Raw genomic sequence first — 23054 nt, forward strand, 5'->3', positions numbered from 1 at the left:
TCTTCCATAATAATAATAGGTTTATATGGGGGACGAAAGCAGAAAGATACACAAAGGGGTCTAACCTGAAAGAATTCAGAAAAATAGCATGCTTAACCTACTGTAGTGGTTTTTCAGAAAGAACAAGGAGATAACAATGTACTGCACACAATTAGATTTAAGGAAACAAAACTATTCCGAGGAGCAACTCAAATCTGCAAGGTCAGTGATGTCCAAATTAACAGCAATTCTTGACAATGTATGCATATCTAAAGATTTATCAGTGAAATCCTTGAATAACAACAACATATGAAGATGACATCTTCATATGTTGTTGTTGTATCAAAATGGAAGGAAATAGGGAAGGTTGCAATACAGCCCAGACAAATGTTAAGATGACATCAGCTAACTCCTAGCAGCCTAACATCTTGATACATAGAAAAAAAATACTTAACCAAAAACAATAGTTATTTGTGCAATAATTTGACAGGAAACTTAATCAAATAGTAAATTACACAAATTCTTGTAAATTCAAAGAAAGATGTCAGAAAATCCCATAATCTTATCTAATTGAAAATACACTATGAAAAATGAGCAGTAGACCGCCTTGAACCAAAGATGTGGGAAAAAACTTCCATACATAAAGAAAGCCAACTCCATAATGGAGAGTCCTAAGCCGACATAGGATCGCTTCAAATTCTTAGTGCTCTCAAAGCTAAAGTCATAAACCAAGAAAGATCTTATGTTCATAAGCATAACCATTAATGGAAAAAAAGGTTCTAGTCATGCTACATATAAGAGCAACTTACAATTTGATCATTGAAGGTGAGGCTAAGCAGTTGGGCCTCAAGATTACTAATGGTGGTGGAGGTGCTCTCAAAGTCGTGACCTCACCAGCTAGGCCCATTACTAGCATTGCCAAGTCGATTTAGTTTGTGTTAGAGAATAAAGTGGAAGCCTAGATTTCTCCTTTGTACTAGTGGTGTAAGATTGAAATACTTCAATTAAGTCACTGTACCTTTTCTACCAACAGAAATTCCCTCTACATACTTACAAGAAACAAGGCATGTGTGGTTCTAAAAGACTATGTCGTCAAGGTAGAGTCCAAGGTGCTATTGGCCAAACTACTTTGCCACTATCCAAGATTTGAATGACAGAGAAGATCTTGCCAACTCAAAGGAGATCGTACCAAAGGTCATACAAGCAGCGCTTGAAGCATCAAAGAATGTAATGTCACCATTAAGATGGAGACAAGTACTAAGACAACAGCCATGGCACCTTATTGTATGGCGCCTCCTAAGTTATCTAAGTTGCAGCAACAATTTAGGACTTGCTAGACTCACATTATATTTGTCTTTTGAAAGCTTCATTTGGTGCCTTTGTATTGTTTCAAAAAACCAAGGATGGATCTTTTCACATGTGCATCAAGTCCATTAAGAAAAAGTACTCTATCCCTTTAATAATTGAACCTTCTGATCAGTTAGGGAGCTTGATACTTCTCCAAACTAGACTGACATTTGGTATATCCAATATAGGTAAGGTTGATGGAATTGTTGACAATTAGAGGATCCCACCTCATCCACAAGACGGGAGTCATTTAGGTCATGGCATTTCTTATTCATTGGAAAAGGTTACTACAAAGAAAGATAATAAAGTAAAAACTCAATTTCAAAGAACTAGAAAGAGAAACAAAATACCTCACTAATTAGAAGGGAAGATTATAGAAAGATAATGACAGAAAGAGAATAGTCAAGGCATAATTTCTTAAGAACTACAAGGAGAAACAAAACACAAATTCCTAACTTATTAGAAGGGACTATCATAGAAAGAGAATGAAGAAACTATGTTAAACAAATAGGTGAAGCAATTGTTCTTGACCCTTAAAAACGATGACCTAAGCAAGATGTTAAGACCCTGCTTCGAGTTGAATTCTCCTTGATGGAGGATTAGGAATTTAAATCTCTAAAGTAGACTTTAATAAAAAAAATTAGTAAATCCTTTTATTTAGGAGAATGAGTTGAATAAGTTAACTAAGGTCATTTTGATATGGAAATTATCGTGTCTTGTACAAGGGGTATTAGAGTCCTTTAGGAATTTATTTTTGATCTTTTTAGGTTTTTAGGTTGGAGTTTTGGGGAGGGACCTCAATCCCCACATGTTAAATCTATCTCTTAATTTAATAATATTTGTTCTCTATGAAATTGATCTTGGTGTTGCATCACTAGGTGTTGTAGAAGCTATTATCAGTTTCAGTTTTCGCAATGGGTTTCAGTTTCAGCTGGAGTTGTTGAAAATATGACTGAAATCACTTGAGGATCCCCTTTGACTTTCGCTGAATCTGTAATGATACTTACCTGAATTTGGATTTCTTTTGCTACAAATGGGATATGCTCCTGATGGATTTGACTCTCCTTTGACTTTCGCTGAATCTGTAATGATACTTACCTTAATTTGGATTTCTTTTGCTACAAATGGGAGATGCTCCTGGTGGATTTGACTAATATTCTTAATCTGGTCCCAGATGGTGTCACTAATTTTTTTATGGTGTCGCATAGCTTTTCTTTGAAAACATTTCAATTTTGGATATGAGGAATGAGTTTTGATAGTTGGCTCCTTGTGAAATGTGGAGAATGGTATTCCATGTACATATATTTTTTTTGTCAATGTAAGTGCTCTCGCCATTGTGCAAAAGAAGGCAAAAGAAGGCACCCAGTAATACTACTAACCCACCTAGTAGCTTTTCATATGATGATAACAGAACATTTAATTGAATCCCAAGATTTGACTTTTAGATAGCTGCCAAAGTGTGTCAACCACTCTGGAATGTTTAATGTTCTACTTATTAAAACTTAAGACTTACCTAGTATAACTTATTCATGCTACCCAACGAGACCAAAAGAAGTCATACAAAAGTATAATGAAATAAGAATGCAAGACATCTATTTGACAAAAGATAAATCTATTAGCATTTTCATTAATGTGTACCAGTGTAATTAGTTGACTCTAAAGCTTGCCAATGTTGAAAGTTAGCTTTCCAGTTTACTTCTTCCCACCCAAGTGGCAGTTCTACTCATAAGGATGCAGCTATTTCTTACTCATTGAAAGGAACAATTGAATAAAAAGATGATACACAAGTTCAGAAACAATCAAAGAACAAGTTGATACACAAGTTCTATCCCTTGAAGGGAAAAAGTCAAATTATATTGCAATGGTTATGTATTCGTTGGAAAGGATGCCCAAGTTTAAGATACTAGCATCTCGCTAGAAGTTAAGTATCGGTGGGGGAGAACGATGCAAAATAAGAAATCAATTTTTTTCACACTTAAAAAAGTTTATTATAGAAGATCCTTTATATATATATATATTATATATATATATATATATATATATATGGCCTTTACAAATATCTGGCTAACTATGCAGAGAATCAGCAAATCAAGGAAAACGGTAAAGAATAGACAAGTAATTCGACAGCAATTTATCTGTGCTTATATAATTTAAAGAAACATTTGTAATTCAACATAGCAATTTGAAACTCAAAAATCATCATCAAGAAATCCATGCCACCACAGAATTCAAGCATTCATTTAAGGAAACATCACTTGGATCCTTATCATATGCAAGATGATGCTATAATGTGAATTTTACTAATCAAGTAAAGTCTGGCTATCACCTTCTGAAACTAAATCTAGAAGAACTACAAGCACAGTAAAGCAGGAATTAGAAGAATCAAATAGCCAAATCACAATACCGTGCAAATGATCTTCTAATGATCCCAGTGGCATGAACTCATAGACGAGTAACCGTTGATCTCCATCAGCACAATAACCAATCAGATTGACAAGATTAGGATGATGCAAAAGACTAAGCATAAGGACTTCAACAAGAAACTCTCTGTTCCCTTGCAGACCATTTCTGTCAAGTTGTTTTACAGCAACAACCTGAGAAGTTCTTTGTCAGCTTTATGCTCAGTTTATAGAATTCATGCATGGTTTGTCTGCAACAATCTTAATGCTTTACTATAAACATAGGCAAAGTGATCAAAAAATTTGTTGGTGGGCAAAACAATCTCGCCGGTGTTAATTAATATATCAGACGTTATGTCATAACAGCACTAACCTGTCCAATTTTCAACCTTCCTTTATATACACGACCAAAACCCCCTTCGCCCACAAGGCAATCTTGTCTGAAGTTCTTAGTAGCAGCAGCAAGTTCACTGAAAGTGAATGTGTGTGCTGCAATATTCCTGGCATTGCCTTCTTTTGATATTGATGCTTCCTTTCTAGAGTTCAAGTTTGTCCTCGATTTTGATTTGTCTATTACCCAAGGAATATAAAATAAGTAATAAAGAAATTAATAGTCCAATCATAATCAACAAGTTAGGTAAACTCAAATAACATAGGTTTCCAAAAAAAACAAGAAAAGATCATGTTAAGTTCCATAGAATAGAGTGTCAGTTATTGGAATTAATTATTGGGCAAATTCTACAATTATACAGGCACATTAAATTTTGCAGCTGAGCTCCTGAGTGTTATGTCTAAATGTTAGTCATTTCGTAGCAAAAAGGCCAGTCGTTTGTTTCTAAACTAGATATTCCTTTACTTTGGAAGGAATGATCCATGAATACGAGGGATATAAACCTCAACTCCAAATCCTGTACAATATCTAACACGAACCCACAAATGTTCATCAAAGCATTCAATTTTTCCCCCAGATGAGAGTGCAAATGACAGCGCACAACAAAAGATTCCACGAATTCAATTCAACAAAGATCAAAATTAGACGATCGCTCAATCCCAAAAGTACGCAAAGAAACGCATCAGATCCATAGCTAAGGAACAAGACCATCTTCTTCTCCAAAAAAAAAATGCAAGATTTCTCACCCAAAATGCCATGACGGGACGATAGGGCAGCGGAAGGGTCCTTCCTATACTCTCCACCACATTTCTCTTGGCTCTTCTTCTTCAGGACCTCCTCTTTCTGCGATCCAAAACACAGACAACAATCCATCCGAGAAATCAGCGAACCAGGATAAAGTCACCCCTCCGAAATCCAAATTTTGCGGGAGCGCCGACAGACCCGCCCCGATTCCCAACCGATCGTCGCGGAGCAGCTCGAAATATCGGCGGTGGACCAGATCAGCGTCCTGCGACAGATGGTCAAGAACGATCATCTTTTAAAATGTAAATTAAAAAATTATAATTAATTATTAAAAAATTATTTTAATTTCATCAAGATCCTATTCTTATCCACTTTAATAATTCTATCCCATACTAACTAACTAAAAAAATAAAATCATTATTTAAAAACTTTTATAACGTTGTTCTTTAAATTTATTGTAATTGATTTCTTGAATACATATGCTTTCTTTGTCAAACATAGTTTCCTTGAACGTTACAAAACTTAGCTACTAGTCCAAGAACTTTATCAATAACTTGACTTGAATGACATTTTTAGTCTAATCATTAAAATAACAATTATCAAACTACTTACTATGCAATAAATAGATATTTTAAATGATATTCTTCACGGTCATCTCAAAAAAATGTATTTATAGAACAACTATCTGCTTTCCTTCATTTGCAGTTCCAAACATATAATATAGTTCGACTCAAGAAATCCACACAATGCTTTCAATAAGTCTCTAATGCAAGTCTACTTTTAAATTAGAAATTTCTTATTTAGAACTTAATTAATGTTTGATTCTTTCCTGACTAAATCATCAATTTGGATCGATCCATTCGATTGATCTACTCTAATAAATAATTTAAATAGATTGAGTGGAAATTTTATCGATATATTTTAAAATGAATTTAAGTGACTCGATCCATGTAGATTTGCAATTCGTATAAGTCAATCCATGACGAAATTTAGTTGATTTACGAGTTAAAAAAATTTAGTTTTTTAAAATTTAAAATTAAAATAAAAAATTTAATAAATTAATAAATTTAATTATTTAAATTAATCTAAATTTAAAATATTTTTAATTTAATCCATTTAAATTACTATTTAAATATAAAAATTTTAATATTTTTTAAATTTTTTATTATTCGACGGATCCATGTATAATCCACCATTGGCGTCTGTCTTCGGTTCTCCGTCTTTTGCGACTCGTTCTCGTGTCTTTTTCTTCTTTTCAAATAAATATTGTGATTTTCGTTTTCTTGCATGTTGTTTAATCAGCATTTTTTAGTTCCACATCGTTAGTTTCAATTAGTTTTTTCCGTTCTTGTAGATTCGTTGCGAGGCAAGAGTTGTCTCTTCGGAGACATCCGATAAAATTGGAACGATACAGAGAAGATTAGCATGGCCCCTGCGCAAGGATGACACGCATAAATCGAGAAATGGTCCAAATTTTTTTTCCCAACAGTTCATCAATCGGTTCTTCTGCTCGTCGGTGGTTTTGCTATTTCCTTTAGCAAAATCTTCTTTTTCCTCTTCACACTTCTGCATTAAGATTTTTACTGTAATGTTTTTTTTCTCTTGCATAGTCGTTGTTGATCCAGGTTTGCCCGCTCAAAAGGTGTAAACCCTAAGCCCTATCTTTAACTCTAATTTCCAGGACCTTTTTTTTTCTCTCTCTTTCAATGCTACTAATACTGGGTGGGTTCTTCTACTAAGCTGCAATCAGCAAGTTGATCTTTATTATTTTCCCAATATTTTTTAATGCTGTTAATTATCATGGTTAGAAATCTTGAATCTGATTTTGAGGGTTGACATCATGTGATGTACCTATAATAACCTTTGTGAAGTTTTTCTATGTTGATTTTATGATCTATAACTGTATCATAACTTTATGGCATAGATTGAATGTTAATAATGTTCGTATGTGCGAGTCTAGAAACTTTGAACAAATAAACAAGGACTTAAGTATCTGTTCCCAGCTCAGCTTTCCTTCAATTACCTTTCTTCCCCCTTCCATCCATTGTAGGAACCATGGTGTAAATTTGAAGGTTATCTTTAACCTGATAGTGTAACAGTTGCTTGAATTTGTCAACATTTCAATCTTTATTACCATGGTACTATCATAAGTTCATCAAATTAAGTGCACTTATTAGTCTTCTGAATAAACTAGGACGTCAATTTCCCAAACCCCAAGTGGGGCTTAGTTCTCTTACATTTTACAGTTATTTGATCATTAGCATGTTATTCATGTTTTGCAGATTTTTTCAACTTTTTATTTATTCTTTATTGTTAAGCCATAAGACATCTAACAGTTTGCTCAACTTGATAAAAAGATGTGGATGCTATACATGGTGATTTTTTGGACATAAATACAAGGGATCCTCTCTTCAAAAGAGGTATTTTTTCTGAACATAAATACTTTTCTAGTGAACTTACATCAGGTGATTTGCAGTTGGGAATATGTCGGGATTATTTTCACTGGGGAAGCAAATTACAAATTTATGATCGGTGTGTTTAAATAATAATGCTACTGATGTACCAATGGAATGTTTATGTTTTTGATAGTTTGTCAGGTCCATGCCATTCTGTTAGACCCATCATGTTCTGGAGCTGGAATATCAGCAGAAAGATTAGATCATCTTCTTCCGTCCTATGAAAGAGGTAGATTTTAGTATTATCACTGGGAGTTTAAGTGAATTTATTTTATTAAAATTCATGTTTGTTTCTACAAAGGAACAATCTTGATAAATCATTAAAGAAATTATAGGATGTATGCCTTTTTGAATCTGTATTCATCTACTTGTGTCCACCTGCCAGATCTGAGCGTATAACTGTTTATTGTTTGTTTAATGAAGTTTGATGTTGTCACAAGGTCTCATGGTTCTTACTAGCTCAACTCAGAACACTTTATAGTTGTTTCTTATTTATTTAATGAATTAGTTCGATATTGTCACAAAGTGTTTGCAGTTTTGCTGTTCTTACCATGCAAACTTGGATGAACTTGTTTTCAGTATAAATTAGGAGTCAAAGAAATAGTAAGAAAATTTAGTCTTTTGATTGTGGAAACTGTTAATATGATGTTTGCATGTTTAATGTATAAAACATGTGTACATACATTCTACTATTGAAAAAGTTATTTTAGTTTAAAACCTCACCTTGAGGCTTTACCATTCATTTATCTTCTGTTGTTGGGTGTTTCTCTATTAAAGCTTCATCATTGTAGGAGGACAAAGGATAGTCTAATATGGGTAGTGCATTGTTTATGACATCGAGAATTAGATCCATAACACACTTGCAGAGAGAATCACCCATGGCAATGCTAATAGACTTGTATGTCATTAGAAAGATGGTACTCAAGGAATTAACTAGTGCTACTGCTCAAGCAAGGAAAGCTGCAAAAGGTGGTGAGCGGTGATGCAGCATTTTGGTTCCATATATAATTGATGAAGGAAGGATCTGAGAAAATAAAGCACTGAAATGGTAGTTGGATGACCATGCTTAAATTCTGAAGGCCAACTACAATATGTTCTTAGTAATCATATTAACTTATTGCCCAGCTAGAATAGAGCCTTTTTTGCTCATCTAATTGAATTCGTTGTAAGATAAAGCTTGTTGCAGTGGCACAAAGTTTGGCTTCTTTTTTTCTCTCTCTCTGTCTTTATGTTTTATTGTTTCTATTTAGTTTTCGAAACCTAGCTACATTGATTGCTCATCTACTTCAATTTTGTGCACTTTTGATGTTCAAGGTTGTTTAATCCCATCAAGGCTTACCGGTTGCCACTAATACTGGGTGGGTTCATCTATTAAGCTGCAATTGGCAAGTTGATCTTTATTATTTTCCCAATATTTTTTAAGGCCGTTAATTATCATGGTTAGCAATCTTGTGGCAAAGGTGACTTGTTCACCCCGGATATCCTTTAATGTTGGCCCCATAATTAACGATTTGAGAGGAGTAAATCACGGTGATCGAGTGACTTTTTTAGATGAGAGAGATTTTATTCTTCAAGAAATTATTTTTTTAGGGATTTGATCTTTGCTTTCATGTGGCAATCTATCATTCCGAATACTATGTTAACTATGTCCGGAAGGACTATCATGGTTAGCAATTTTAAATTTGATGCGAGGGTTGACATTATGTGATGTACCTATAATAACCAATGTGAAGTTTTTCTATGTTGATTTTATGATCTATAGCGGTAACATAACTTTATAGCATAGATTGGATGTTAATAATGTTCATATGTGCGCGTCTAGAAACTTGGAACAGACAAACTAGGACTTAAGTATGTTGTGCAGAGTAATCAAACTTGAGTTTTGATGTTTAAAGGTTTAAAATGAAGCTATCTTGTGAGTTGATAAACTTTATTAAATGTGCAAAACTAAATAGGAAAATCCTAGTAGGTTAGGCGAATCAAATACTAGACAAGTCTTGACAAATTAAGAAGATCAAACATTAGACAGGAAGCTTCAGATAAGTCAGTTGGACTTGACATCTGGCAAGACAGATTCGATGGGTTAGGGAGGACTAGACATTAAGTCAATGAAAAATCTGGTGGGTCAAGAGATCTGATGTCAAGTGGATGAAGTCCAAACATGATAGCTGGACTTGATATTTGGCATAAGGTAAACTATAGAGTTGAGTGGTTCTTCCTAAAAAAAGAATAAGTAAGGACGAGTCCTTGTTATAGGGGACAACCTTCGATAACGATTTGACTAAGGGTCAAGTTGATTAACTATGTAAATTATAAATTGTATTATGTGTTATATTATGTACTAACATTGTTTTGTAGGGTTCGGGCGATTGAATGGGTTAACTGGTCAATCAAACAGTTGGTTTAATGATTGAAAGCTGAGATGGCATAGTATGTGATTTGGCAATTGAGATAGTCGGAGTGTTGACGTGACGAATGATAGCTCTCAGTGTGTTGATTGGCAAAAGATAACCCCTCGACATGTTGACGTGGCAGTTTGCACCATCAACAATAAGGCATGCGAAGCTGACACCTACATGATCAAAGGATTGACGTCAAGATGCTAATGTGGAAGCAAGGGATTAGCGGAATGTAGGTTCGATCAAATAAACCTATGTACCAGTCGACAATAGATCGAATCTCAATTCGGTTAGCGAAGGGATCGATAAATTGAATGGGTCTGATCGACCGATACATTCTTATAAAAGAAGCTCCTTGTGTGAAGGCAACGTCTGCGTTGTTGTGCCTCTCCGACAACAACACTCTACTTCAATCCATCTTTGTCGATACTTTGTTGTTTTCTATTTTTAGTGCTTTCATTTTTAAAATGGATAGTAAATTTGCTAGCACACACTTATGCTTTATAAGAGTTTTGTAAAAGGTTGCCCACTCGTATTAATCCATGTTTGGATTACAGATTTTAAAATAGTAGTCGGTGGTTGTAAATCAAGTAAAAAAAAAATCTCTTTGTGTGCTTTTGTGCTATTCTTTTCTGTTATGTTCTTACTTTGAAATTCTAAAAGAAAAGAAAAGAGTTTTAAAAATAAAAGTTTTACAAACACTAACCACTCACCCTCTCCTCTCCAGTGCTTCTTCAATCCTACAAAGTATCTGTTAGCAGCTTTAATAAATCCCAATGACACAAGCCTAGGTAGCTGATCGAAAGCATCAAGATCAGTTTTGGTTTATTGGAATCGTGGTGTGAAGCTCTCTTGTTTAGTCAATGTGCATGATCAATGTTTCATCATTTACTAGTTGTTTACTGATGACCAAACATCCACCTGTTTGACTGATGAACTAATGCTTCTCTATAGGAATGTGCCTGAAACTAGGAACAGGTGATTGAGTACATCAAAGCTGCTCAGTCCACCAATAAACCCCAATAGCACATGCATAACAATCCCTTAGCTTCAATAAACCCCAATAGCACATGCATAAGTTGGGAATACGATACGAAGGCATCGAGACCAGTTTTGTTTTATTGCAACTTCTCGTGTTCAGTCAATGACCATGCATGTTTTCTGATCTGATCGAGCATGTAGTCAAGATGACATAAACTACCAGTTGAGCTCACAATTGTTTGTTATGACTCTGTGTCGCCAATGTGTTTAGCTGCTTGTCTTCCTCTTGTATGGCAGCGAACGGTTGAAAGAAAAATGCATATTTGAACTATTTATTCTAAGTAAATATGATTTATGTCATTAACATTACCGCACCAGTGGTCTAGTGGTAGAATAGTACCCTGCCACGGTACAGACCCGGGTTCGATTCCCGGCTGGTGCAAATTTTCATTCTTTTCATGTATTTTAAAAGTCTCCGGTGGTAAAATGGTCAAAGATTAATTTTGCTTGTGAGAAAAGAAAATTCTCATAAATTTTTCTACAGGTTGATAAAGAAATAAATTATACTCTTTTTACATAAAAAAGAAAAGATACGTTTATTATTAGATTGTCCACTAAAAACTATCTTAGGTCCTCATCCAATCCAATCTAAAATGAATTGTAGTCCCCGGGGCAATGGTGCAACGGTAGGACATCCGGGTTGTAACTCAAGGACCCGCGGTTCGATCCCCAGCTACGGCGTATTTGCAGGAATTTTCTTCCAAATGGGGAACGCAATCAAAGGATGCTGGACATCTGGATTGGCCGCCGTATGCGTTTCCCGATTTACCTTGGTGGTCGGTAGGAAACTTTCGTGGGACCGGACCGATCACCCTCAGAGATGTGGCTACTGGGATTATCATTTTTTTAAAAAATGAATTGTAAATTAGACAGATCAGTCCATAAATCCTCCTCTAATCCAATCTAAAATGGATTGTAAATTAGACGGATCAATTCATAAATCCATCAAAAAATATATATATATATATTAAAAATTTTTAAATTTGGATTACGTATTAGATGAGTCAAACTCACAAGTCCGTTAAATTTTTCATTTTAATTTAAAAAAAAAATTCAATTTGCAAGTCAACCCAAGTTCATCCATGAGTGACCCACTTGGTTCTATAACCCACATAGATTTGTCCGTTTGAATTTGTTTTTAAATAGATTAATAAAATTTTAATTTAAATTATTTGATAAGATGAATTAATCCATTGGATTCCATCTAAATTGACAGTTCTACCTATACTGTGTCATCTTATTTTCTTTGAATAACATATCAATATTAACAGTTAGAGAATGAAATGATGATATGAATTTAAACATGGTAAGAGTATTTGTTTACTTGAAAACATTAAGATCCACATATTTTCAAACCTATCGAAGTATTGTTGAAGACATAAAATATGTCAAAATCACATAATTTGTTATTAAATTTGATATTTTACTATATTATGATATATATTTAAATAAATTTTATTTTATTATATTATTATTAATGAATTTTTTTTATCTCTCTTCTTCCGTTTCTCTTCCTCAATTAGTATATATATTATAATAATCACATACTACTTAATTGAACATTTATTGATAGCTTATGTATCAATTTATAACTAAAAAAAAAAATGAGTAATTTAAAATTATCAACTAAATAAAAATAATAATTTTAGAAAAGAGAAAATGTCTTTATGATTGATGATGCAAGATTAATTGATGTTGAAATTAATTGAGTTTTAACCATATCTGGGATTGCAAATGAGTCACAGATAAGAATGAAATTGACATCTAGGGGCATTTGATTAAGGATTATCATTGATAACCTTAGTTATCTGTCCAAAGTTATCAACTATAACTTTATTTGGTTCGTGTTATGATCGATTTCTAAGTAATACAATATCACCGTCACATCAGCAAATGAGTTATTTTTTTGATATATTATTAATTTATTATCATTATTAATATTATTAATATTAATATTATTAATTTAATTTATTTGAATCAATGGTAGTATAATAAATATTAAAATGGTTATATTTTATTCCTTCCAAATAAATAAGTTGAACCAAACAACATTAGGTTATATTTTATACCTCATAATCTTGGTTATGTAATTATTAGATAATCACATAACTAAGATTATATATGATAACTTGAAACAAACACACCCCTAAGATGATGAATAATGAAGGTAGCTAATATTAAAATCGAACCGTGTAACATTAGAATTGAACTTAGAACTATTAAGACCCGTGTAAGTTAGAAGGGGGGCCAATGAATAGTTTCAATTGCATCGCTCAATTTTGTGTTCGTCTACAAAATGTTAATATGTGAAACAAAAATAAAATAATATAAGCACAAAGACAACTAATTTACTTAGTTCATCACCTCCCAAGACGGCTACGTCATACCACCATTAATCATTCTCATTTTTGAACACCTTTCAGAGGCGGAGAAACCTCGTACAAATCTTTATATTATAAAGCAACAAAACAACACAACAATAAAAATACAAATGAATGTAAAATCATTTTACAATTGAGGAACTTTGTTTTGGATTCTTATTTGTCATTTTGGATAACCTCTTGATGGTAGAAAATGTAGGATCGATGAGCATATACTAGAGGGCGTAAATAGCGTGTGTTGTTGTTTATTTTACCTGTTGTAGCGTGCCTCGCTGTTCTTGCTTGCGTCGAAGGAGCGATCACCAAATGGAAAGCTTCTCAGTTTTCTCCACAAACCAAAACCTGTCGATGGTGTTCTTCTTCTCTGGTGCAACACTTCTGGAACAAATCCATAGTGCTGCCTCTTTTTCTCTATATCGACTTGGACGCAACAACCACCCTTATATAGTAGAAATAAGGAAAATGAAGGGGTGGTTTTTGCCCCTTCGTTTCATCAACCATAGTCACCGGAAGATGAAGCTTTCTTATGTTTCAGAAGATGAAGGGGCGACTCTGAACGTTCAACATCTCCCACTCGTCCAAGTCAATCTATAAAAGTAAATGATCACAAAGATCATTAGGAATTGTGATCGATAGTCACAAAGATCATTCAGAGGTATTTAGTCACGTAGACTAAATAAAACCGGAGCACACAGTCACATAGACTGTAAGAACAACCAATTCATATATAGGAAAATGGTTCGTGCGACAGCAAACACATTGAGCATTCATTGCTAAGAAAGTTGTTACACCTTACATAGTTGCTCACAAAATAGTACATAACCATTTTCTGAATGACACACAGTCATTTATCTGATGGCTCACAGCTATTATCCAGGTGACACTTAGCCATTCTCTAGTGATACATAAATCACTCTTCTAGTGGTACATCACCATTTCCTGGACTCATTATGTCTTGCTATTTACCCAGATTAAATAATATGTATTTACATCAATATGAACATCTCTAATCTCTCAATTTGATCATCATGTCAAGAGCATATTTCATATCTCTAATATTCACAATCATTTTTATACATAACAGAAATGGGTCCAATGAATAATATCAAAGAATGTAAATCTATTTAATCTTGCTTTTTAGCTAGAATCTGTTGGTACAATCTTACCCCAAGTGAATTGGATTTTAATATTTGGCTAAAATGAGTTTAAGTTAGGCAATATTGGTAATCTAACGTGTGTGAATTGAGTTCACAGGAAAGTTCAGGTTGGAAGACTTGACAAATGGTGAAGTCCCGGAGGTGCGACCTCTTGGCAAATGTGAAGTCCCGGAGGCGCGGCCTCTTAGCAAATGGTGAAGTCCCGGAGGCGTGGCTTTTTGGCAAATGTGAAGTCCCAGAGGTGCGGCCTCTTGGCAAAGGAAGACTTAGCACGACGAAGCTGAGGAAAACGTCTCAAGCTAATGCAAGGAAGGACATGAGGCTTGTGGAAGGCGTTTGAAGGCTTGCGTCAAGGCTAAGGGCTGAAGAAGAAGCTGAAATGGGAGTTTCAGCTTGGTGAGTCGACTGGCATTGTGATCCAGTCGACTGATGGTTGATCATAAGCACACACACAGCGAACTCAGAAGTATCAGTCGACTGTACTATAATTTCAGTCGACTGGAGGTCAAAGGCTGTTAATTATCATGGCTAGCAATCTTGAATCTGATTTTGAGGGTTGGCATCATGTGATGTACCTATAATAACCTTTGTGAAGTTTTTCTATGTTGATTTTATGATCTATAACTGTATCATAACTTTCTGGCATAGATTGAATGCTAATAATGTTCGTATGTGCGAGTCTAGAAACTTAGAACAAATAAACAAGGACTTAAGTATCTGTTCCCAGCTCAGCTTTCCTTCAATTACCTTTCTTCCCTTCCATCCATTGTAGGAACCATGGTGTAAATTTGAAGGTTATCTTTAACCTGATAGTGTAACAGTTGCTTGAATTTGTCAACATTTCAATCTTTATTACCATGGTACTATCATAAGTTCATCAAATTAAGTGCACTTATTAATCTTCTGAATAAACTAGGACGTCAATTTCCCAAACCCCAAGTGGGTCTCAGTTCTCTTACATTTTACAGTTATTTGATCATTAGCATGTTATTCATGTTTTGCAGATTTTTTTTCTTTCAATTTTTTATTTATTCTTTATTGTTAAGCCATAAGACATCTAACAGTTTGCTCAACTTGATAAAAAGATGTGGATGTTATACATGGTGATTTTTTGGACATAAATACAAGGGATCCTCTCTTCAAAGAGGTATTTTTTCTGAACATAAATACTTTTCTAGTGAACTTACATCAGATGATTTGCAGTTGGGAATATGTCAGGATTATTTTCATTGGGGATGCAAATTACAAATTTATGATCGGTGTGTTTAAATAATAATGCTACTGATGTACCAATGGAATGCTTATGTTTTTGATGGTTTGTTAGGTCCGTGCCATTCTGTTAGACCCATCATGTTCTGGATCTGGAATATCAGCAGAAAGATTAGGTCATCTTCTTCCGTCCTATGAAAGAGGTAGATTTTAGTATTATCACTGGGAGTTTAAGTGCATTTATTTTATAAGGAACAATCTTGATAAATCATTAAAGAAATTATAGGATGTATGCCCTTTTGAATCTGTATTCATCTACTTGTGTCCGCCTGCCAGATCTGAGCGTATAACTGTTTCTTGTTTGTTTAATGAAGTTTGATGTTGTCACAAGGTCTCATGGTTCTTACTATCTCAACTCAGAACACTTTATAGTTTGTTTCTTATTTATTTAATGAAGTTCATATTGTGACAAATCTTTGCAGTTCTGTTGTTCTTACCGTGCAAACTTGAATGAACGTGTTTTCAGAAAATAAAGCACTGAAATGGTAGTTGGACGACCATGCTTAAATTCTGAAGGCCAACTACAATATGTTCTTAGTAATCATATTAACTTATTGCCCAGCTAGAATAGAGCCTTTTTTGCTCATCTAACTGAATTCGTTGTAAGATAAAGCTTGTTGCAGTGGCACAAAGTTTGGCCTCTTTTTTTTCTCGCTCTCTTTCAATGTTTTATTGTTTCTATTTAGTTTTCATGATGTACGATTTCGTTGTAGATTGATCGAGGTCTTCATTGATTGCTCATCTACTTCAATTTTGTGCACTTTTGATGTTCAAGGTTGTTTAATCCCATCAAGGCTTATCGGTTGCCACTAATACTGGGTGGGTTCTTCTATTAAGCTGCAATTGGCAAGTTGATCTTTATTATTTTCCTAATATTTTTTAAGGCCATTAATTATCATGGTTAGCAATCTTGTGGCAAAGGTGACTCGTACACCCCGGACACCCTTTAATATCCTCAAAGATTTGATCTCTACTTTCATGTGGCAATCTATCAACCGAATATTAACTCGACTATTCGCCTGGGGGTTATCGTGGTTAGCAATCTTGAATTTGTTTGATGTTGAAGGTTGACATTATGTGATGTATCTATAGTAACCTGTGTTTCTATGTTGATTTTATGATCTATAGCGGTAACATAACTTTATGGCATAGATTGGATGTTAATAATGTTCCTATGTGTGAGTCTAGAAACTTAGAACAGACAAACTAGGACTTACTTAAGTATGTTGTGCAGAAGCACCATAATCGAATTTGAGTTTTGACGTTGGTAAATGTTTAAAGTTAAACTATCTTGTGAGCTGATAAACTTTATTGAATGTGCAGAACTTAATAGGAAAATCATAATAGGTCAGGTGTACTAAATGTTAGACAAGTCTTGACAGATCAAGAGGATTAGATGTCAAACAGGAAATCCAGATAAGTCAATTGGACCTGACATTTGGCAAGATAGATTCGATAGATCATCGAGGGCTAAACATTGAGTCAATGGAAAACCTAATGGGTCAAGAGATCTAATATCAAATAGAGGAAGTCCAAACATGATAGCTGGACTTGATGTTTGACATAAGATAAGCTATGGAGTTGAGAGGTTCTTCTAAAATGAAGAACAAGTAAGGACGAGTACTTCTTATGGGGACAACCTTAGATGACGATCCGACTAAGGGTCACAGTTGATTAACTATCTAAATTATAAACTGTATTATGTGTTATATTATGTACTAATGTTGTTTTGCAGGGTTCGGGCGGTTGAACGAGTGAATAGGTCGATCGAACAGTCGATTCAGTTGATTGGAAGCTTAGATGGCAAAGTTCGTGACTTAGCAGTTGAGATGGTCGGAGTGTTGACGTGGCGAATGATAACTCTCAGTGTGCTGATTAGCAAAAGATAACCCTTCGACGTGTTGACGTGGCGATTTGCGCGATCAAAGATAAGGCATGTGAAGTTGACGTGATCAAAGGATCGATGTCTAGATGCTAACGTGAAAGTAAGGGATTAGCAGAATGTAGTCAACTGAACATGTGTATCAGTCGATCAATAGATCAGATCTAGATTCGATTATCGAAGGGATTGATAGATCGAACACGAGGATTGGCGAACAGTTGATTAACTATCTAAATTATAAACTGTATTATGTGTTATATTATGTACTAACATTGTTTTGTAGGGTTCGGGTGACTGAACGGATTAACCGATCGATCGAACAGTTGATTCAGTGACTGAAAGCTGAGATGGTATAGCATGTAACGTGGCGATTGAGATGGTCGGAATGTTGACATGGCGAATGATAACTCTCAAGTGTGTTGATTGGCAAAAGATAACCCCTTGACGTATTGACGTGATAGTTTGCGTAGTCAATGATAAGACATGCGAAGCTGACATATGACATATGACCTAGTCAAAGGATCAATGTCAAGATGCTAACGTGGAAGCAAGGGATTGACAGAATGTAGGTTTGATCAATTGAACCTGTGTACCATTCGACAATAGACCAAATCTAGATTTGGTTATTGAAGAGATCGATAAACCAAAGGGAGGGGGGGGGGGGGGGGGGGGGGGGGGGGGGGGGTCTGATCGGTCACATTCCTATAAAAGAAGCTCGACTAGAAAGCTTTTGACATCAACTAACAAGCTCTCAAGTCTTCTTATCGTGTGAAAGCAATGTCTTTGTGCCGTTGTGCCTCTCCGACAACAACACTATGCTTCAATCCATCTTTGTTAATACTTTGTTGTTTTCTATTTTTAGTGCTTTCATTTCTAAAATGAGTGGTAAACTTGCTACGACATCTTTATATTTTGTAAAAGGTTTCTTCGTTTTTTAAAAAATTTTCAAAAAAGAGAAAAGTAGTATTTATCCACTCGTAGTAATCCACGATTGATCTTAAAAAAATAGTTGATGGTTGTGAATCAAATAAAAAGAAATGTATCTCTTCGTGTGCTTTTGTGCTATTCTTGTCTGTGATGTTCTTACTTTAAAATTCTAAAAGAAATGAAAAGAGTTTAAAAAATAAAAATTTTACGAGCACTATTCACTCATCCTCTCTATAATACTTCTTCAATCCTACAAAGTATCTATTAGCAGCTTTAATAAATCCCAATGACACATGCCTAGGTAGCCGATTGAAAACATCAAGATCAGTTTTGGCTTATTGGAAGGCATGCTGATGTGAAGCTCTCTTGTTTAGTCAATGTGCATGTTCAATCAAGAGCGAAGCCACGTTCATGCCTACCCGGATTGTAGTCCGGAGGCTTAATGATGTTGAAAAGGAGATAAACTCCGATTTACTGTAGGGATCTATATGTGCGAAAAATCGATTAAACCGCATATAACGCAGCGAAAAACAAGATCCCTCCAGAAGATCCATGCGAAAAACATACTCGTTTGACGATTCTACCTACTATATAGAATCGAGTTTACCTTCGATGCGTGCCCTTCGCAATCCCGACAGTAACTCTTTGCCTTCAAGGTCGTTGGATCTCAGCACGATCAGTATGTTCGCGCCTCCACGGTATCCACATGAACACTAAGATGGAGAAGAACCAAACTGTGGTGCTAGCCACAAGAGGATGTTCGGCCAAGAGAAGAAGAAGAGAAGAAGAGGAAGAGTAAGAGCATTCAACAACCCCTTCATCAAGAGCCTCTCACCCCTTTTTATATCCCACCATGAGATATGAAGGATGAATGGTTTTTCTTGTCTTTTAGTGGCCTACGAAATTAATACTTTATTAATTCTCATGCATCTCATGCATGAAGATCTTTCTCCTCTTTTAATGAAGATCATGCATCTCATGCATGATAATCTTTCTATTCTTTTAAGGAAGATCATGCAGCCTTTTAATGATCATGCATCTCATGCATGATTAGGGCTGGGTCGGTACGATATACCAAATTTTGCATACGATACCGTATACCGTATCGAAAATTTCGACATAAAAAAATATATACCGTTACCATACCAAAAATTCGGTATACCGAAAATTTTGGTATACCGAATATACCGAATTTTCGGTATATTACACCGAAAATACTAAAAATTTTGGTATACTGATAATTTCGGTACGGAATTATACCGAAAATGTTGGTATACCGAAATATCGAAAAATAATAATTTTATACCGATACCGATACCGAAAAATTTGGTATGGTATTATACCGTACCAAAATTTTCGGTATACCGAAATTTTCGATATGGACGGTAAATATCGGTATGGTATCTGCGGTATATCGAAAATTCGGTATTTTTTTCCACCCCTATGCATGATAACCTTTTAATCAAATTTGAATTTGGCTTGTGTGACTTGAGTCCAACTCGAATCTCACACAATCTGAGTTGACTTGAGTCCAACTCGAGTCCAACTAAATCCGAATTGACACTAAGGGCTAATTCTAACATTTACTACGGGAGAAAAGAAAAAAGAAGAAGATTAACCCGGGTGGCAGCATCAACATCAGTATTCGTGACCCACAGTTTGAGGTCAGCTCAGATAGATCGCCTAGACTGGCTCCGCCAGCCATTGTGTTCAATGTTTCATCATTTACTAGTTGTTAGTGAACAAACATCTGTTTGACTGATGACCTAAACTTTTCAGTCCACCAATTGAGACAATCCAATCGGTGGATTCCTTATTTGATATCCGAACTAGTCCTTCTCTATAGGAGTGTGCATATTTGATACTGAAACTAGGAACAGGTGATTGAGTGCATCAATGCTGCTGAACTTATAATTGTTCCCTTAGCTTCAATAAACCCCAATAGCACATGCATAAGTTGGGAATACGATACGAAGGCATCGAGACCAGTTTTGTTTTATTGCAACTTCTCGTGTTCAGTCAATGACCATGCATGTTTTCTGATCTGATCGAGCATGTAGTGAAGATGACATAAGCTACCAGTTAAGCTCACAATTGTTTGTTATGACTCTGTGTCGCCAATTTGTTTAGCTGCTTGTCTTCCTCTTGTATGGCAGCGTATGGTTGGAAGAGAAACTTGCATATTTGAAATATATATTCTAAGAAAATATGATTTATGACATTAACATCACAGCACCAGTGGTCTAGTGGTAGAATAGTACCCTGCCACGGTACAGACCCGGGTTCGATTCCCGGCTGGTGCATGTTGTGTTTTTCATGTATTTTAAAAAAATGTCCAGTCGTTAAATGGTAAAGATTAATTTTGCTTGTTGAGAACAGAAAATTCTCATAAATTTTTCTACAGGCTAATAAAAAAATAAATTGCACTCTTTTTATGTTAAAAAAGAAAAAGGTTCGTTTACTATTAAATTGCCCACTAAAAACCGATCTTGTAGCAGGGCCGGTCTTCCATTCCGGCGATTTGAAAAATTCTTAATTAAATCTAAAACGGATTATAAGTTAGAAAATATATATATACATATAATTAAAAATTTTAAATTTTGATTATGTATTAGATGAGTTAAATTTATTAATTTATTAAATTTTTTATTTTAATTTTAAATTTTTTTTAAAAAAATTCAACTCGCACAACTCACATTCACCTATGGATCAATCCATCTGGGTCTGTCTGCAATTCAAATGGATCTGTCTGTTTAAATTTATTTTTAAATAGATTAATAAAATTTCAATTTAATTTATTTAAATTATTTAATAAATTTGATTAATTTATAGGGTCTAATTTAAATTGACGATTTTATGTATACTGTGTCATGTTATTTTCTTTGAATAACATATCAATATTAACAGTTAGAGAATGAAATGGTGATAAGAATTTAAACATGGAAAGAGTATTTGTTTACTTTAAAAGATTAAGATCCACATATTTTCAAACCTATAGACATAAAATATGTTAAAATCACATAATTTATTATTAAATTTGATATTTTACTGTATTATGATATATATTTAAATAAATTTTATTAATGAAATCTTTTTAATCTCGCTTCTGCCGTTTCTCTTTCTCAATTAGTATATATATTATAATAATCTCATATTAGTATATTACTTAACATTTAATGATGGCCAATGCATCAATTTATAACGAAAAAAATAAATGAGTAATTTAAAATTATCAACTAAATAAAAATAATAATTTTAGAAAAGAGAAAATGTTTTTATACTTTAGTAAAATGTAGAATCTATCACTTCAGCGGTCTCACACGATCAATCCTATGATTATTTGTAAAAAAATATATATCTTTATACTTGGATGATGCAAGATTAGTTGATGTTAAAATTGATCGAGTTTTAAGGATATCTTGGATTAGAAATGAGACATGGATAAGGGTGAAATTGACGTCTAAGGATGATGAATAATGAAGGTAGTTAATATTAAAATTGAACCATAAGACTTTTAGTTTGATACATGGAACTTAGATCTATTAAGATCGGTGTAAGTTAAAAGGGGGTGAATAGTTTTAATCACGCCACTCAATTTTGTGTTCATCTACAAAATGTTAATATGTGAAATAAAAATAAAATAATACAAGCACAAAGACAACCGATTTACTTAGTTCATGACCTCTCAAGACGGCTGTGTCCTACCACCATTAATCATCTTCATTTTCGAATACCTTTTGGAGGCAGAGAAATCTTGTACAAATCTATATATCATAAAGCAACAAAACAACATAACAATACAAATACAAATGAATGTAAAACTATTTTACAATTGAAGAAATTTCGTACAAATCTATATATCATAAAGCAACAAAACATCATAACAATACAAATACAAATGAATGTAAAACTATTTTACAATTGAGGAACTTTGCTTTGGATTCTTATATGTCGTTTTGGATAACCTCTTAATGGTAGGAAATGAGGATAGATGAGCACATTAGAGGAGGGTGAATAATGCATGTCGCTTTATAACTTTGTCTTTTGAGAGATGCAGCAGAATAAAAATAAGAAATTAAAAGACAACTTTATTTTTTTACTTGGTTAATTCACAATTTGCAGCTAGTACTTCAAGATTCACAATCGTTAATCGCTTCCAAAGGGCAATCCACTAATGTCCTCCTTCTTACAAAAGAAGGAGGTTCATCTTTTATAAAATATTGAGATCGATAATAAGTTTACCAATCATATTCAAAAGAAAGCATGAAAGACAAAAACAAAATAAAGAAAAGCTACCGACAATGATTTAAACTACCGACAATGATTTAAACTTGAGGGCAATCATCAAAATATCACATCGACGTTGTATTAGAATTTTGGAGCAGAATGTGAGTATGAAGCGGTGAAAATTGTTGTTCTGAAGGTGCTGGTCGAAACTACTTTTAAAAGTCATTCCGGGCGCTTAAATCCCTTTCTTCATGCCTCAGCTCGATGTAATCTAATCCGCTATCATCGCAATTTTATTCATCCCTGGGCACTTAGAACCCTTCCTGTTGTCTGGACTACTAACCTAGCGAGAGCTGAGTGAAGCGATTAGATTCGTATTTGATTGTGACTTATCCATCTTCGAGCACCTAGATCCTTTCCAGATGCTTGAAAGTTGGCGTGCTCTACCCAACCAA

At 34.4% G+C, this 23054-nt stretch overlaps 1 protein-coding gene and 3 non-coding genes across 4 annotated transcripts in view; 3 read left to right on the top strand and 1 right to left on the bottom strand.

Annotated features, from left to right (window-relative positions):
* LOC141830540 (receptor-like cytoplasmic kinase 185) overlaps positions 1-5093 on the bottom strand; it is a 13920-nt gene extending 8827 nt beyond the window's left edge. The window contains exons 1-3 of the mRNA XM_074717951.1: positions 4863-5093; positions 4099-4295; positions 3653-3920 (exon numbers count right to left, since the gene is read on the bottom strand). Coding sequence (XP_074574052.1) covers positions 3653-3920; positions 4099-4295; positions 4863-4989 — 592 coding nt within the window. The 5' untranslated portion in view covers positions 4990-5093. The remainder of the gene's footprint in view (positions 1-3652; positions 3921-4098; positions 4296-4862) is intronic.
* Positions 5094-6235: 1142 nt separating this feature from the next.
* On the top strand, positions 6236-6338 carry LOC141831296 (U6 spliceosomal RNA). The gene has a single exon (XR_012602041.1). It is a non-coding gene; the product is annotated as a U6 spliceosomal RNA (small nuclear RNA).
* A 4729-nt stretch (positions 6339-11067) lies between these two features.
* On the top strand, positions 11068-11138 carry TRNAG-GCC (transfer RNA glycine (anticodon GCC)). Its single transcript has one exon. It is a non-coding gene; the product is annotated as a tRNA-Gly (tRNA).
* Positions 11139-20604: 9466 nt separating this feature from the next.
* On the top strand, positions 20605-20675 carry TRNAG-GCC (transfer RNA glycine (anticodon GCC)). Its single transcript has one exon. It is a non-coding gene; the product is annotated as a tRNA-Gly (tRNA).
* The last annotated feature ends 2379 nt before the right edge of the window (positions 20676-23054 follow it).

Source organism: Curcuma longa, chromosome 6 (genome assembly GCF_044706935.1).
Source record: "Curcuma longa cultivar G26 ecotype Majalengka, Jawa Barat chromosome 6, ITB_CL_G26_1.1, whole genome shotgun sequence".
Taxonomy (NCBI): Eukaryota; Viridiplantae; Streptophyta; class Magnoliopsida; order Zingiberales; family Zingiberaceae; genus Curcuma; species Curcuma longa.